The sequence below is a fragment of the Rattus norvegicus genome, chromosome 18 (genome assembly GCF_021556685.1).
Source record: "Rattus norvegicus strain SHRSP/BbbUtx chromosome 18, alternate assembly SHRSP_T2T, whole genome shotgun sequence".
Classification (NCBI taxonomy): domain Eukaryota; kingdom Metazoa; phylum Chordata; class Mammalia; order Rodentia; family Muridae; genus Rattus; species Rattus norvegicus.
Window position 1 is genome coordinate 41,680,681 of NC_141551.1, and position 15,800 is coordinate 41,696,480.

General features: G+C 41.4%; 1 protein-coding gene across 2 annotated transcripts in view; it reads left to right on the forward strand.

Annotated features, from left to right (window-relative positions):
* Positions 1-15,593, forward strand: part of Arl14epl (ARF like GTPase 14 effector protein like) — a 30,951-nt gene extending 15,358 nt beyond the window's left edge. The window contains exons 1-4 of one of the 2 annotated variants that reach the window (NM_001432545.1): positions 5,467-5,574; positions 7,809-7,912; positions 10,225-10,364; positions 13,891-15,593. In NM_001432545.1, coding sequence (NP_001419474.1) covers positions 7,817-7,912; positions 10,225-10,364; positions 13,891-14,113 — 459 coding nt within the window. In that variant the 5' untranslated portion in view covers positions 5,467-5,574; positions 7,809-7,816 and the 3' untranslated portion in view covers positions 14,114-15,593. Of the gene's footprint in view, positions 1-5,466; positions 5,575-7,808; positions 7,913-10,224; positions 10,365-13,890 lie in introns of those variants that run through there. The other variant, NM_001432546.1, reaches the window with a different exon arrangement.
* Positions 15,594-15,800: the final 207 nt, after the last annotated feature.

The window sequence follows — 15,800 nt, forward strand, 5'->3', positions numbered from 1 at the left end:
GGAGCCTCAATCATCACACAACAGTTTCAACCTAAGTTAAGCCTTCTGCAACACGTAGACTTCTTATATTTAGTTCTTGCTTGGAGCAAGCCCCTCCCAAATAAGCCAATGCCTTTCCCACTCAATCCTTCCCTGGAGTTTTCTTGCTCCTTTAGAAGCTCTTTTGGATGTGATTTGACTTTTTTGGTCTCTCTTCTTCTGTGGGGAAGCTCACAGTCCTTTTACTCTTGCTTCTGGCTCAACAGTGCATTCTGTTTGTGGTGGATGTCCTCTACTCACTTAATTACAGAACTCCTCAAAGCAGGTCTGAGAGCTCCCTGAACAAAGGAATTATGACTTGTCTTTTATTACTTGCCCAGGAAAGGCTTCAATGAGCAGCAATGACTGATGATCTTAATGGCCTCCAGTGACACTGACACTGTAGGCCTTGGCTCACCTACACAACACTCATAGCAGTTCCCACCAGGAAATGGGTCTTTTGAATGTAGGAGTCTTTTCTGTTTTAAAGTACCTTAATCAAACAATGGCTGCAGCAAGCCTGAAGTGATGGAACCTGGCAGGACTGGTGATTCTTCTGAGGACCTCTCCAAGAGAAGGCTGGCTTCTTCAGTGAGTGCTGAGGGAGATGTGAGAACACATGGGAAGCAGACTGTGTTGCCATGGCTCCTTAGATGCTCTTGGCTCTCAAAACAAGTGGCTTCTCAATTACACTCACAACAAACTGAGTATTGAGTTTGTTAAAATTATTTGGCTAGACTAGGCATCTTATATTTCCTTTGTCTTAAGTGAGGATAATAAACACAATACTGACTTACAACTGTTTAACGTATGGTTTTTGATTTCCCTTTTAGAGGTTTTAAATGTTCTTTCTAATGTTCTTGTTTGTTTGTTTTTAGATTTTTGAGACAGGGTCTCTATGTAGTCCTGGCTGTCCTGGGTTTTGCTGTGTAGACCACGCTGACCTCAAACTCACAGATAACCTCCTACACCACCAAGCCCACACACCTAATAGGAAGTAGCTTTCAAATTTGTATCTTGATATTTTCCAAGAGTAATGACACTTGGCATGATATTTCCTTCTGATAATGAGCAGTAACTATAATTCCCATGATCACAAATGAGGAAATTTGGTGGTACTCTTAGTGGTCAACCCTAAGGATTAATGCATATTAGGCAAGTATTCTACCACTGAGCTGCACAAGCAGCCAAGCATGCATTTTGGAGTCACAATTTCTTAAAGCTCTGATGGGTTGATCGATTAGGAAGTTTACTATAAGTTGAGGAGTACAGTTAACATTCTTCATATGTTACTTTTAAAATTTACTATATGCACACGTACACGAATGTATTTCTGGGTGGGTGTGTCAGTGTGTGGTGTATATAGGAGTTTGTGTGGGTGTGGGCACTTGAGCCTCTATTACTGTACAACATGTGCTTTACCAGCAGAGGTATCTCACATGTGTTGTTTCATTAGAATCCCTTTTATTCTTTTGTCATATCACATGTTTGTCATATAGTTTAATTAGTCATTCTCTTATGAATGTACCTCAGTGTTTTGCAACTATAGGCAATAGGTTGAAGTAGTTTTAAGTATAGTACATGTCAAAAATTAATATAGAGTTATAAGCTGGTATAATAAATGAGTATAATTCATAAGCAGTAAGGTTTTTGCTCTCTGGGGATTAATAAGAAAACTGAGGAGAGTTTTGAAATGTGAATCTTTCATTTGGAAAGACAGTTTTGGATTATATTCAACGGACTGGCACACCTGAGGAAACCTGTAGAGAAGTTATTTGAAAGGGCAATGGATTCTAGATGCACCATTCCATCTCTTACGATCAGATCATAATCTTTGGGAGAAACACTGGGAAGTTCCGGTGATTTCCACTGTCCTTCACAGGCAAATGTGTTTATAACACCTTCTCCTTAGTTGGTGGGAAGGCTATGGAGATTCACTGGAGGAAGTTGATCACTTTGGGGGTGGTTCTTGAGGTTTCGTGGGTTTCTCCCACATCCTATTTACTTTGTTTCCAGCCAAGGTATACAGTGTGACTAGAAACCTTCCAGTCCTATGGCCATGCTTTTTCTGCCATCATGAAATCTATCCCTTCAAACGATAATGCAACACAAGTCTTTCCTTTCTTCAGTTGCAAAGTCCTCAGTAGCATCAACTGTCAACCTCACAGCCTAGAGTCACCTAAAAAGGTTTCAACTGAATAATTGTTTTATCGGATTGGGCTGTGCAGTTGTCTCTATGTGGCTGTCTTGATTGTCAACTGACTTAGGAGGGCACAGCCCACTATGTGTGATGCTTTCAGTTTCTCAGCCCGTGGTCTGAGCTACTTAAGAAAGGTCTGGGTGACAAGTAGGAGTAAGGCTGTAAGCAGATTCCCCCAAAGTTTCTGCAAGTTCCCTCTCTGGCTTCCTTCACGGATGGACCATGGCCTAGAAATGTAAGCCAAAGAACCCCTTTCCTCCTCCAAGCTGCTTTAGGTCAGTGCATTTCATCACAGCCACAGGAACGTAAGTAGAGCACCAGGCATTTTGTCATAGCAACAGGATACATAACTAATGGAGAAATTTTGTCAGTTGACAGTTTAAAATTTGTATTAGAATATGCTTTAAGGGCTTAGAAAAATACAGTGTAACTATTTCGTATGCCTAAGAACTTCTGTACCATGGTGCATTGTTAGTTTGGGGCACCTTAACCTTTTAATCGAACTCTGTTTGGTACTTTTCCTCGTCCACATTCTTTCCCCTTAGGAGCGTTTCCTCTGCTTAGTCTCACTTCATCACCTTTGAGCTCAGCCAATCATGTTTGATTTTTCCAGGTTGATTTTTGTGCCCTTTTATAAGATCAGCAAAGTGGACATGCTACTGATTGTGTAAGAATGAAGTCAAATTTAGTCAAAGGGCATGCTTTTGGGTGTAATGATTCTGGAAAAATCCAGTGAGGTTTCTACCTTCTCGGACTTTCATCAGTCCTTAACTCGAGATCGTGCTTCTCATTACACTCATGTTACTCAGGATCATATATCTCTGTCTTGATATAAAGCCCAGGTCAAATACAGCTCAGTCTGGGAACCAGCTTAAGGTTTCACACCATTGCCAGATTGCAAGCTTTTGGTTTCTTTCCTTGCAGTAAAAGTAACTAGGAATGAGGTAGTGAGGTTTTTGTTGTTGTTCTTGTTGTTGTTTGTTTGTTTGTTGCCCTAGTTCATAGTTGAACAGGGCTGGGTTCAAGCTGCTAGGGAAGTGGTTTTAATGACTTGCAACATAATATTGGCGTCCTGGTGGCAGAAGATGACGTTTAGAGGGTGGAAATTTAGGAGTTAATGAATTTCTTAGACACAGTCAAAAACATGGGTTAGTTTTCTCTTGGGGCAATTTTTTTTCACTAGAAATATGTAGATACCGCAGTATTTAGACTAAGGTATAAAATAGCCAAAGAGTAATTAGATGTTAATATATTAAACACTCGAAGCCAAGATATGAGATGGGGCTCTAGAGCCAAGACTTGTTTGGTTTGAATGGAAGTTGGGAGAGAAGATGCTATGATATCATTGCTTCACCTCTAGGACTTTAGAACTGACCTGCACTTGGAGATTGAGGGGCCTCCTCCCCCACCCCCACCCCATTTCTACTTTTCCTCTTCCCGGAGCCTTGATTACACAAGCATTCAATTGTAGGAACACTTGGGAGACTATAATTTTTTCCCTCGAGGGTTCTATGGTTTCTTAGCAAAACAAAGGGAACAAAAGAACACAGTTTCTCCCTCCTTTCCTGTGTCCTGTCCTTTTCATCCTCCTGAAAGGTATGTGTGCATCCCTCTACCAATTACTACCTTCTCTCAGTTAGGCGACCACTGTTACAGGAGCACAGGAGCGGGTACCATCAGCCTGACAGGTCATTTGAACAGGGCTCTGCTAACAACACAGGTTAAATCAGAGGCAGAAGAGAAAACACAAGCCAGGCATGGAGTGCTGACTCAGCTGCCCAGTTACTGCGTTATGGTTAATAGTGGACAGCAATCCAAGTGCTTTTATTGCAGTGAGGACCAAGACAAAGTGAAAACTGAGAAATAAACACTAAACGGCTGTTGGGAGCTGGGAAGAAGAGCCTCTGTGCTTAAGTACTGAGAAGAGTGGTTCTCTTTTCCTTCTATCCGTTGGGTATGGCAGACAGGTTTCTGTCCTTCGTGATCCTTAAAACTGCATTGAATTCCACACTGGCCCTTGCAGCTGGTCACCCGTTACTGACCCAGACCAACACTTTGGTGGTGGGGGTGAGGGTGGGGTGTGGAACAGTTGCAAGAATGCTGTAAACACAGTAAGTATGCGGAAGTATGCTAGCCTCTCGATTGCCAGATTCTCAAAAAAGTACATTTTTAAATCATTTTAAATAACTGGGTATGTTCTTATAGCGAGCCACAGAACCTCTTTCGTGCGCACTCGTGTGTGTGTGTGTGTGTGTGTGTGTGTGTGTATGTGTGTGTGTGTGTGTGTGTGTGTGTGAAGTATAGTTGTTTCTAAACACATGACATTACTTATTTATCAATAGGCTCGAAAGGTTACTTTTTGTTTAGTTTAGCTTAGTTTTTTTTTTCTCTCCTTTTCTTTTCTCTCTCTCTCTCTCTTTTTTCCCCTTTTAGTGGGTTTCACACTGTAGCCCAGGCTTGTCAGGAATTAACTGTACTATGCAGAACTGAGATATACTATCTACTATGTAGTGTGCTGGCTTTAAACTCAAAACAGTCTTCCTACTTTAGAGTCCTAAATCCTGAGATCATGGGCATAAGACTGCAAGCCCAGCTCAGTAATTTTAATCCTTATGAGCACATGATCATGAATGATTTGTGCTATTCTTTTAAAAAGAGAGTTTTGTGGCTTTGAAAAGGACTCCCTCAGTTTAGAGACATCAGCAAGGGAGTCAGATAATTGATCACCTGCCCTACCTTTTCCAAAACTGCCTTTAAAACTGGAGTGGCCCGGGATTTTTAGTAAGTACAGGAACTAAGGCTAGTGACAGAGAGAGGTAAAGAAATTTGACTCTTTTGTGTGAACGTGTGTACATTTCTTACTTCTAAAGAGCTTACAGGGAAATCTTACAGAGAATATCCGAGTAAATGGCTTTATCTGATACAGAGTGAAAACAGGCCAAGCCTGGGGCTAGAGTTTAAGCCAAACATTTTTTCCTGCTTTAGTGACTTGCAGGCGTCTTAGTGATAGAGCGAAACAATACTCATTCTTTTCTATACGAGACACAAATCAGCTTTTATAAAACCAACTACACATGCCAGGTGGGCTTACTGTAAAATATCCCCCATTGACTCATGTGTTTAAAAGTTTAGATACCCCTGCCTCACGGCGCTGTTTTGGAAGTGTGGTGGACCCCATTAGCTGATGGGGCCTCGTGAGAGGAAGTAGGTCAGTGGGGGTGGGCCTTGAGGTTTTAAGACCCAGTCCCACTTCCTGTTGTCCTTCTCTGCTTCCTGGCCATAGATACAGGGGATCAGCTGTCTCCGGTTCCTACTGACTTACGTTCCTGTTTTGCTGGACCGTATTCCTGTGAATTGTAAGGAAAAATAAGCCCTAACCCTTTCAGTCACTTTTCTCAGGGCGTTTTAACCCAGGAACAACAAAAGTAACTGATACACCAAGGAGCCCTAAAGATCCCTGTGACTAAAATGTGGCTTATTTTGTCTGAAGCTCTTTTGGTGGCCTGTGCCTCAGAGGGAGTTATAAAGACAAAGATCCAACTTAGTCTCTTTCATTGGTGAGAGAGGCCCTGAGGCTTCGACAGAGGGTCAAACTTGTCAGGGTTTAAAAGCAAACCCTGCTTATTCTCCATTGATATTTTAGCCATCCTGACTCCCAAATAAGTCCCTACTTCATCTGATGTTCAACGGAAGAAACGATGACCAGTGCTAGAAAAATATGTGGCATTCTAATGTAGACTTTTTTAAAAAGATAATTTAAGTGGGTAAAATTGATTGCAATGGACTGAATTATAAATAATATTTAATTATATAAGTATAATTATATATTTTATATATTTTAATGTATACATTTGTACACAATATATCTATAATATATGAATATATAATATTATATATAATATATCTCTGGCTTATGTGCTTAAGACAAGAATCTCTTTCTCATGTACCCTCTACCTTGAAGGAGGTGACTCAAGTGACCTCAGTGTGTCCTTCCTGTTTCCTTCAAGGCTTCTCTAAGCAGTCTGTGTGCTGTTGCATATCACTACCCCTCCTTCAGCAGTGTCCTCAGTACAGATGGTGACAGATGCATTGTAGTGTCCTGAAAAGGGTAGAGACTTGAGGGCCAAATATAAGTTTCAGATTCACAGAAGCTACTAGTAACTTTGTGATTTAACTGATCTTTCAGAGTCTTGGTTTTTTTCTCTTCCAAAATAGAAAAAAATATTTGTTCATAGTGTAGTGAAATTTTAATGAAGGACTTTATGTGGAGTGTTAGTAAAAGGGAAGTGTTTAGCATGTAACAGGTTCAGTAAACACAAGATTCTTAGGGTGTGTGTGTGTGTGTGTATCTGTTTTAGACAGGTATCACTATGGTGTGTAGATTGACCTGGAACTCACTAGGTTAACTTGAACTCTTGAGGACTGATATTTAAGGCCTGTGCCACCAAACCTGGCTATTCACAGGCTATCACTGAGCATTTGAGCTGTGTGCTAGCTTTGGCTTCCTGTGAGTGAAGTGTAAACGTACTCCAAAGGTAAATACCTAACCAAAATAAGAATGTTCACTTAAAAACTGGGCATGGTAGCACATGTGCTAAGCACTAGAGAGGCAGAGGCGGTCAGCTATATCTGTGAGTTTAAGGCCAGCCTAGGTAAGCCAGAGCTATATAGTGAGACCCTGTCTTGAGCAAACAAACAAACAAACAAACAAACAAACAAACAAAACTCAACTGACCTAGAAGGAAAATGAGTGTTCAAACAAGCTTGTCTCTAGAGCGACTCCAGCTTCCTGTCTTAGACGAATAAATGGATCAGGATGTAGAACAGTTGTGTTCCCTGCAGGAAGCCGGTATTCTCTGCTGTAAATTGCCAGCTGATCTACCCAAGGAGCTTAAGGAAGCAGATAATTTCCACTCTGACAAACCTGTTCTTGTTCCTATACTGACACCACACCGTCCTCTGCTGGCTCTAGGGCCGGATCTGCTTCAGGAGAATGTTAGGAGTCTAGAAGACTTCTTTCTTTGACTTGGCCCATGTTTTAGATCTTTCATAATGAATCTGACACGAGTTAAAGTGATTTTGTGTTCTTTTAGTCAAATAGAATAACTCGAGAGTTTCTGTGTGTCCAGCCTTATTCATGGAAATGAGCTTCTTCCATAGCCAGGGCAACGCTAAGCTGGGAGCTTTAACTGCATAACCGTGATGGTGGGGATGGTGACAGGAGGTTCTTGGGAAAGGCTACCCCAAGAGAGTCAGCACAAAGGGAGAAGAGTGAATTACTCACCCGCTTTTTAAACAAGAGGGTGCTCTGCAGTTTTGCCCACTCCGGAGCCATCTGTGATCCTAAGGTTGATAAAAGATGCAAGTGATTTGCCAGTGGAAAACATGGAAGACAAAAATGCTATTAGGACAGTTGAGGGGAATAAAATGCAGGAGGCTAAGCGTGACTGGGGAGAAGGAGCCAGGCTTTCTCATGGAGTGAGGCTTTGAAAGTAAGGAGACCTGAACAGAGATCAAAAGGCAGCCCTAAGATGACAACCTGGCCTGTGTAACATTGATGCACTTCATTTCTTTCCAATTTTTTTAATAGTTGTCAAAATGACCGAACCATCACATAAGAACAACTCTACTCAAGAGGAGCGCACAAACCATGTGTTTCCAGAGAAAAGCAGTCAGATTGGACAGAAGCAACTGGTATAGCACAAAGATTTAATGATTCTATGTTATTCGATGAGTTTCTAACATGGGATGTCTGAGGTCTCTGTGGACATGACAGAAGGTCAGGAGGTCGGGACGTCCCAAGAAAGAACTTTGCTCTCCAGCTATTGGGATTGTCTGACAAATTTCCTCTTTGCTTTGTTTTAGCCCAGTGTTCTATGCAACACTAAGTCTTGTCTTCACAGCAGAGAGTACTTGAAAAGAATCTAGTCTAATGTCTATATTTAGTTAACAAATTTGCCTTTTGTTCTAAATACTTTGTGTAGATTGATTCACCCAAGTCTTACCACAAGATACTATTACCCTTATTTAACAAAAAGTGAGCTGCTAAGGCCCAGAGAAGCAAGAATTTATGCAGTTTTCTTAATTTACAGTGCATATAACCAAGAGCAGCCGTAGGCTCATCTGCTGTATTCATTCTTAGTTTCTTAGTAGGAAATTCTTAGTTTCATCTTCATTTGAAAGTGCTTGGTTTACACTTTTTATAGCCATACCCAAGTGTAGAGCTGTGGCATAGGGTAAGTCTGTAAAACAAACCCCATCAGGATAAAACTTTACAGAAATGCTTATATTATTATATTATTCTAGATAGGCTACCTGGACTACCATTAAACTAGCTAAGCTGAGGAAAGCCTGTTACCTTGGAAATGTCCTTTTTGTTTCGAGGAATCAAATTTCTAGCCTGTGAACTTTCAGGCTACCCAGGTTTTCTCCTAAAATCATCCAGAAGAATATTTTTTTTCCTCATGTATATGAGCATCCTGTTGCTGACACACCAGAAGAGGACATTGGATCCAATTACAGATGGTTATGAACCACCACATGTTTGCTGGGGATTGAACTCATGACCTCTGGAAGAACAGACAGTGCTCTTAACCACTGAGCCATCTCTCCAGCCTGAATATTTCTTTTCCTATGATATGTACGTTATACACACTTGTAGCCTCAGCACTTGAGATGCTGAGGCAGGAGAATTGCCACAAGTTCAAGGCTAGCCTTGGCTACATAATGAGTTCAATGCACTAAAGTGTCTCAAAGAAACAAACAGGGATAGAAATAATAAAAAGTCACAATTTCATTTTTGTGTGTAGATCAATGTTTGACTGGGTATGTATGACTGTGCATCCCAAGTGTATGTGCCTGGTGCCTGCAAAGCCAGAGGGGGCTATTGGGACCCTTAAAACTGGAGTAACATGGTTTTGAGCCACCATGTGGGTGCTGGGAATAGAACCCCATCCTCTGCAAGAACAGCCAGGGCTCTTAACCACTGAGCTCCAGTACCACATCACCATGTTGGTTGAAGTATCTGGTTTCTTGTCTTCACAATCAGGCCCCATTTTGTTTGTAAATACAAACATCCCCCCAAAGATTTTTGAAAATCTCCCCCAACACCCCAGAAAGTTGTCCTAGCAAGATTTCTCTTGTTCAAATCTGACTTTGATTGAGAGTGAACTCTCAGTGTCACTATCTGTTGAAAGCTGATGGTGTGTGAAGCCCAGGACAGAGCATAGTTCTGAGACCCATTTCAGAAGCCGGAGGTAGGCGAGGAGGACAGTGTGTGCTGTGGCTTCTCGTGGCTTTGACATAGTATAGTGTCTTAGTTAGGGTTTTACTGCTGTGAACAGACACTTTGACCAAAGCATCTCTTATAAAGACATTTAATTGGAGCTGGCTTACAGGTTCAAAGGTTCAGTCCATTATCGTCATGATGGGAGCATGGCAGCATCCAGACAGGATGGTTCAGGAGGAGCTGAGAGTTCTACATCTTCATTTGAAGGCTGCTAGTGGAAGACTGACTTCCAGGCAGCTAGGATAAAGGTCTTAAGCCCACACCCACAGTGACATACCTACTGCAATAAGGCCACACACCTCCTAATAATGCCAGTCTCTGGGCCAAGCATATTCAAATCATCACACATAGTAAATGGGTTTCCTCAGTGATGGTTGTGGGAGTACCATTACTGCTGTGTCCTTATGCCCAAGAAAAGATAGTTCCGTTGTTCACCCTGTCAAGTTTGCAAGGCTGGTTGGTGACTCGCAGATAAGCAAGTGTTTTGTTGCCTCTGGACACTTTTCCACACTTTTGTTACATGCCCTTTATACCCTGTCTTTGGAAGGAAGAGCCTGATTTGAGAAATTGTCTTTTGAAACTCAGTCAGATGGAACTCTAGATTCTCTCTTATAAAACAGAATACTTCCTTGCTATGGTTTGATAGAAACCATAGACAGTCGGTTTTGAAGAAATGTAAAATGAACACAGCTACTAAAACACTTTATTCATTTCACAGCAACAGATAGAACGGCAGCTAAAGTGCTTGGCATTTCAAAACCCTGGACCTCAGGTGGCAGATTTTAACCCCGAGACGAGGCAGCAGAAAAAGAAAGCACGAATGTCGAAGATGAATGAGTATTTTTCTGTGAAGTACAAGTAAGACCATGACACATTTGACTGATGGGATAAGTTACGAAATTCATAGATTGCATGTGTTCTTGATTTTACCGCAAAGTAACTAAAGGTTAAAATTTTCAAAAAAAGATTTCTTTTTTCTTCTATAGTACACTACCACCCTAGTTGTTAGCATCTTTAAGAAACAGGTTGAGAGCAGGGTGTAGTGGCACATTCCTGGAATGGCAGCACTTGGGTGCAGAGGCAGAAAGATCGCAAGTTCAAAGACAGCTTGGGTTACTTAGGGAAACTGTGTGGGTGCGGAGTGGGGGAGGATGTCTCTAAATCTCAAACTAAAAATCACCTTTTTAAAAAGGGTTTTGTACTAAAACAATGTTTTTAGTAGAAAAGTTGACTGAATATAACAAAGAAACATCATTAAAAGGAAAAATCATGTAATTGTAAGAGTGGGTACCATGCTATCACTAAATTCAACCATTGTTAATGCACAGGGATCAACAGTTCCTGGAGGCGTAGCTCAGTGATGGGTCACATGCCTAGCATGCACAAGGCCCTAGCTTCCACCTTCAGCTTGACAAGGAAAACATTATAATGTCGGGAGCTGGAAGAAAGGCTCAGGGCTGAGGAAGCTTGGGCAGCTCACAACTGCCTGTAAATGTAGGGAATTTAGGGACTCCGACACCATTTTCTGGCTTTGGGGAAGGGGGTCTCCATACACATGGCATTGCTTTCACACACACACACACACACACACACACACACACACACACACACACACAAAATAATTTATATGAAATAGGAGGAGTGAAGACTGAGCATAAATTTTGAGATTTTCAAATGTTTCAAAGGTGGTGACATAAGCCATTGGTAGGATGCCAATTTTTTTTTAACTCCTTTTATCGAAAATAGATTCTTTCCTCAGCTGGGCGATGGTGACACACGCCTTTAATTCCAGAACTCAGGAAGCAGAAGCAGGTGGATCTCTGAGTTCAAGACCAACCTGGTCTACAGAGCAAGTTTCAGGACAGCCAGGGCTACACAGAGAAACCCTGTCTGGAAGACAAACAGACAGAAAGACAGACAGACAAAAACGGAAAAGCAGTGGTGGCACATGCCTTTAATCCCAGCACTAGAATCTATAGAACTAGATTGTTTTCTCATACACATACCTTGATTATACTTTCTCCTCCCTCATTTTATGCATAAATATATATATAGTTGTGCTGATCTTATATAATTATTTTTAAAATAAAATTTTAGTTAATTCTCATTAAGGAAAAGTGGCAATACAATAAAGTACTTGGTTTTTTTTTTTTTTACAACCAAACAAAAATGATTTGAATGTATTGTTTTTAACTCTGTGAAGGTATGAGTGCCAGTGCCCATAGAGGCCAGGTCAGAGGCATCAGATCCCCCTGAAACTAGAGCTACAGGTGGTTGTGAGCCATCCAAGGTAGATGCTATCTGAGAACTCAACTCAAGTCCTGTGGAAGAACAGGATGTGCTCTTAATTAACCACTGAGCTTTCTCTCCAGTCTCATACATGCATAATTTAAAAAATATATACATACACATATAACATACATATAATTTTAAAAAATCATATATACATGTATAATTTTTAAAATCATATATATCGCAAACCATAAGGAAACGGTTGATAAGTTCAAATACATTAAAAATGTCTTAATTAAAAGGTATTCCTGATAATGTCTGATTACAAGGCTGTTATGAAATATGTGGCAAGGTATGCCCCTGAGTATATACACTATGCAAAAGATCTGGTATAAAGGGTGTTTACTGGGGTAAGGGAGAGGCGTGAGGGCCCGGAGAAGGGGTAGAGGCAGACAGGGCAGAGAAAGGGGTATCTCAGAGAACAGAAAGGAAGAGAGAATGCTGGGAACAGAGAGAAAGCCCGAGCAGTGGCCCACGCCTGGCGCACGGTGATGATGTAAGCCGTTGCATACCTCGCCCTTCCTTCCTTTTCTAGGAAAGGAGGAAAGGAAGAAAGTATGCAACTTCAACTGAACAGGAGGAGAGGAGGGGTTATGGTTGAGCACAAAGGTTGCAAAAGTACCCACTGTGACCACAGAGTGCGGTTCCAGCCTTCGGAGCTCATGGCGATAAGTGATACAAGCTGCTCCCAAGGCTCAGAAGCAGATCTGTTTTGAAGGATGTAAGGAAAGTGGTTTAGTTTCGAGTGTGTGGTAAAGTTCTTGTAAGTCTTTTTATTCATAGGAATGCTGTAGAGTTGGACAGAGAAAGTGTGGGGATCTAAAGACTGCATTCGGTGCCTCCCCCTGGTACTGAACCTTTAGTGGGCCCTTAAAATGCAGACCTCTGCTTCCTCTGTCGTTCTTTATCCACACTGGGGGTAACATAGTCATAAACGAACAGGCACCCCACCCGAAACCTTTGCCAACAGCCCCTCCCCCTTCCTTTAATGATTACAGTATAGTAACTTACAAGCTTCATCTTGAGTCATTAAGAAAAGGTAGTTTTTGCTAGAGTACTTTTAAGAGAGAAAAGGAGTACAAAATTAGTAGAAAAAAATATGAAGGGCGTGATGCTCTTGTGCTCACAGATAAGTGTAGGGAAACCAGGAATTTTAAACATGGTTCTCTCCAAAATGGAAGGGCTGTAATACCTGTTTTCCATCGACAGTGCTGGGAGTGGATGTGGTTAATAGCCTGATGACCTCTTCACTATCTCTATGGCCAGACCATACCTGGTTCCTGTCCCCACAAGCAGAATGGCTCTGTAGGACTAGGTCACATCTCCCCCACCGTTACCAATAGGACTAGGTATGGGTTATAGCCTTTGCACAATCTGTATGACAGACCACACTAGATCCTCCTCCAGGCCCTACACATGTAGTCTATCTTTGAGGAAGAGGTAATGTACTTTGAAAAGAATTTTCATGCAATTATGTCTTAAAATTTATTGTACTGGGTTTGGTCCCCAGCTCTGAAAAAAAGAACCAAAAAAAATTTATTGTACACGTGAGATTATGTTACACTGGAAAACTTTCTTTTCCAAACTGTAATTTACTTAAATACACCTTAAAAAAACCTGCCCAGTGTCAGACTCTAGAAGTTTGAGCAAACACTGACTACTGAGCTGTGCTGAACCCTGAAGCTACTGAGCTTGCCTCATGGGGATTGTCATTCTGCTGGTTATGATATTTGCAGGGCCCCCCTCCCCAGCAGGAAAACACCATCAACATGCTGGTACTTCAGAGGGAAATGTAGAACTGTTTCATCAGGAAGCTTCAGCTAGCCATTCCAGTGCTTTTAGATGGATGAGTAGATGCTCCAGAAATGCTGGACAACTCAGTTGCTCTCAGCAACAGTCCTGGCTGCCCTTCCTGGCTGACGACCCCAGTGCCTGTGACTGAGGCCATTGTATGCTTCCAACTGTTTCTGATAATGCCTGGGATGCCATTCTCTGAGAGTAGGTTCAGTCGTGTGACACACTGTGCATCGACTCCTCACACGGGGAGGACAGCAGTGCTAGCTCACTTGCAGCATTATTTTTTTCTCTTCAGGGTGATGAAGAAGTACGACAAAAATGGCAGGCTGATCTGTAACGATGTGGACTTGTGTGACTGCCTGGAGAAGAACTGCCTGGGATGCTTCTACCCGTGTCCCAAGTGCAACTCCAACAAGTGTGGGCCGGAGTGCCGGTGCAACCGGCGCTGGGTCTATGATGCTATCGTCACCGAGTCTGGCGAGGTCATCAGCACCCTGCCATTTAGTGTTCCAGACTAGGAGATGATATGCGTAGATTCTCATTATTTCTCTCTCGCCCCTCCACCCCGCCCTGCGTGTGTGTGTACGTGTGTGTGTGTACTTGTTTGTTTTGAGACAGGGTCTTATCTGTGCTGGCCTTGAACTTATGGCAATCCTCCTGCCTCAGCTTCCCAAGTTGTATTCATTTAGGTATATTACATCACACCTGGCTTCTGTTTCTTATACATATATACATACATATATAATATATTGCATAATATATATATATTTAAGTCAAACTTCTTTCTTTTGGATAAGTGTTAGTGTTTAGGCAAAATATTATCTCAGGCTACCGATGGCTGTAGAATGGATGATGATTGTGTAGACCCTCTCAGCTTCCTCAGCTCATGGCCAAAGGCTGCAAGAGTGGACGACCAGTCTCCCTCACTGGCAGAACTCTCTGCCTTAAAGTCACCTCTCCCTTCTCAGGGTGTCTGGTTGAGAACTCCATAGTTTTAAGATTTGCACAACTCTGCATCTGAAAGCTGTTACCTAGAACATACAACCAAATGTATGTCTTTCTTAGAATGTCATATATTACTAAGAAAAGCAAGCTTGTGCCTTTGTACTATATATCTTTAGTCTTATTTTTTTATTGTTTATATTTTGAGGTTAAACTTAAATTTGGTGATGATAATATTTTTATTACCAAACATTTATATTTTACTAAATTATATGTTAGTTGACTAAACTGAGAAGCAAAGACTTGAATGTGCTAAAAGTCAGTGATTAACACATTTCCTTACAAGATCAGTATTTCAGGACTTTTTTTTAAAAGGAAGTTAGCCTTAAATGATACTCAGTGGCTTGCATGTTTACTAGTTGGATGGATGGATGAGCAGCTGACTGAAAGCATGATGTGGGTATCTCCATTCTAATATACTGTAGCAGGTGTCTGGAAAGTTGAATTCAGCCTTCTATGAACAAATTTGTGTCTCTCTCTGTGTGTGTGTGTGTGTGTGTGTGTGTGTGTGTGTGTGTGTGTGTGTGTGCTCGAGTGCGTTCATGTACCTGCAGAGGCCAGAGATATTGGCTTCTTTGGAGCTTGAGTTACTGACTTTTATGAACCACTTGAAATCAGTGCTGGGAACCAAACCCAGGTCCTTTGCAAGAGCAGTGTGTGCTTTAAATGTCTGAACCATTTCTCCAACGCCAAACCTGTTACTTTCCCCCATCTTAAGTCAGAGTTTCTCTTATGTTCATTGTCTGGAAGGTTCTCAAATCCTCAGTCACTAACTTAAGATGTGTACTGTGACTCAATTTACATTTGAAACAAATTCCCAGGTGATGCTGATGTCACAGACCTGGGGGCCATGTATTAAAACATATATGAAAAGCACTTCTCTAAATTACATTAAGATATGTAATGAAAAGAAGTGTCTAAACACTGGGGCTTAATGACTTGGTACTATTTTAAACCTAAATATCTTGTTTTAAATAAATGTGTGAAGTGTTGAAAGCTGGATTTTCAGGGTTTCTTTTTCCCTCTGTAAACCATCAAAAGACTTATTTCTGTACAATCTACATTTGTTTGCAATTCTGACAGTCTGTTTTGACATGAAAATCCCAAAGATTTTACTGTGGCTTTGAATTCCTGTCCACATAACAAGAATCTATATCCTCCTGCACTATTTCCCACAGTTTGCCGGCTTTTATGGGTTCTAGT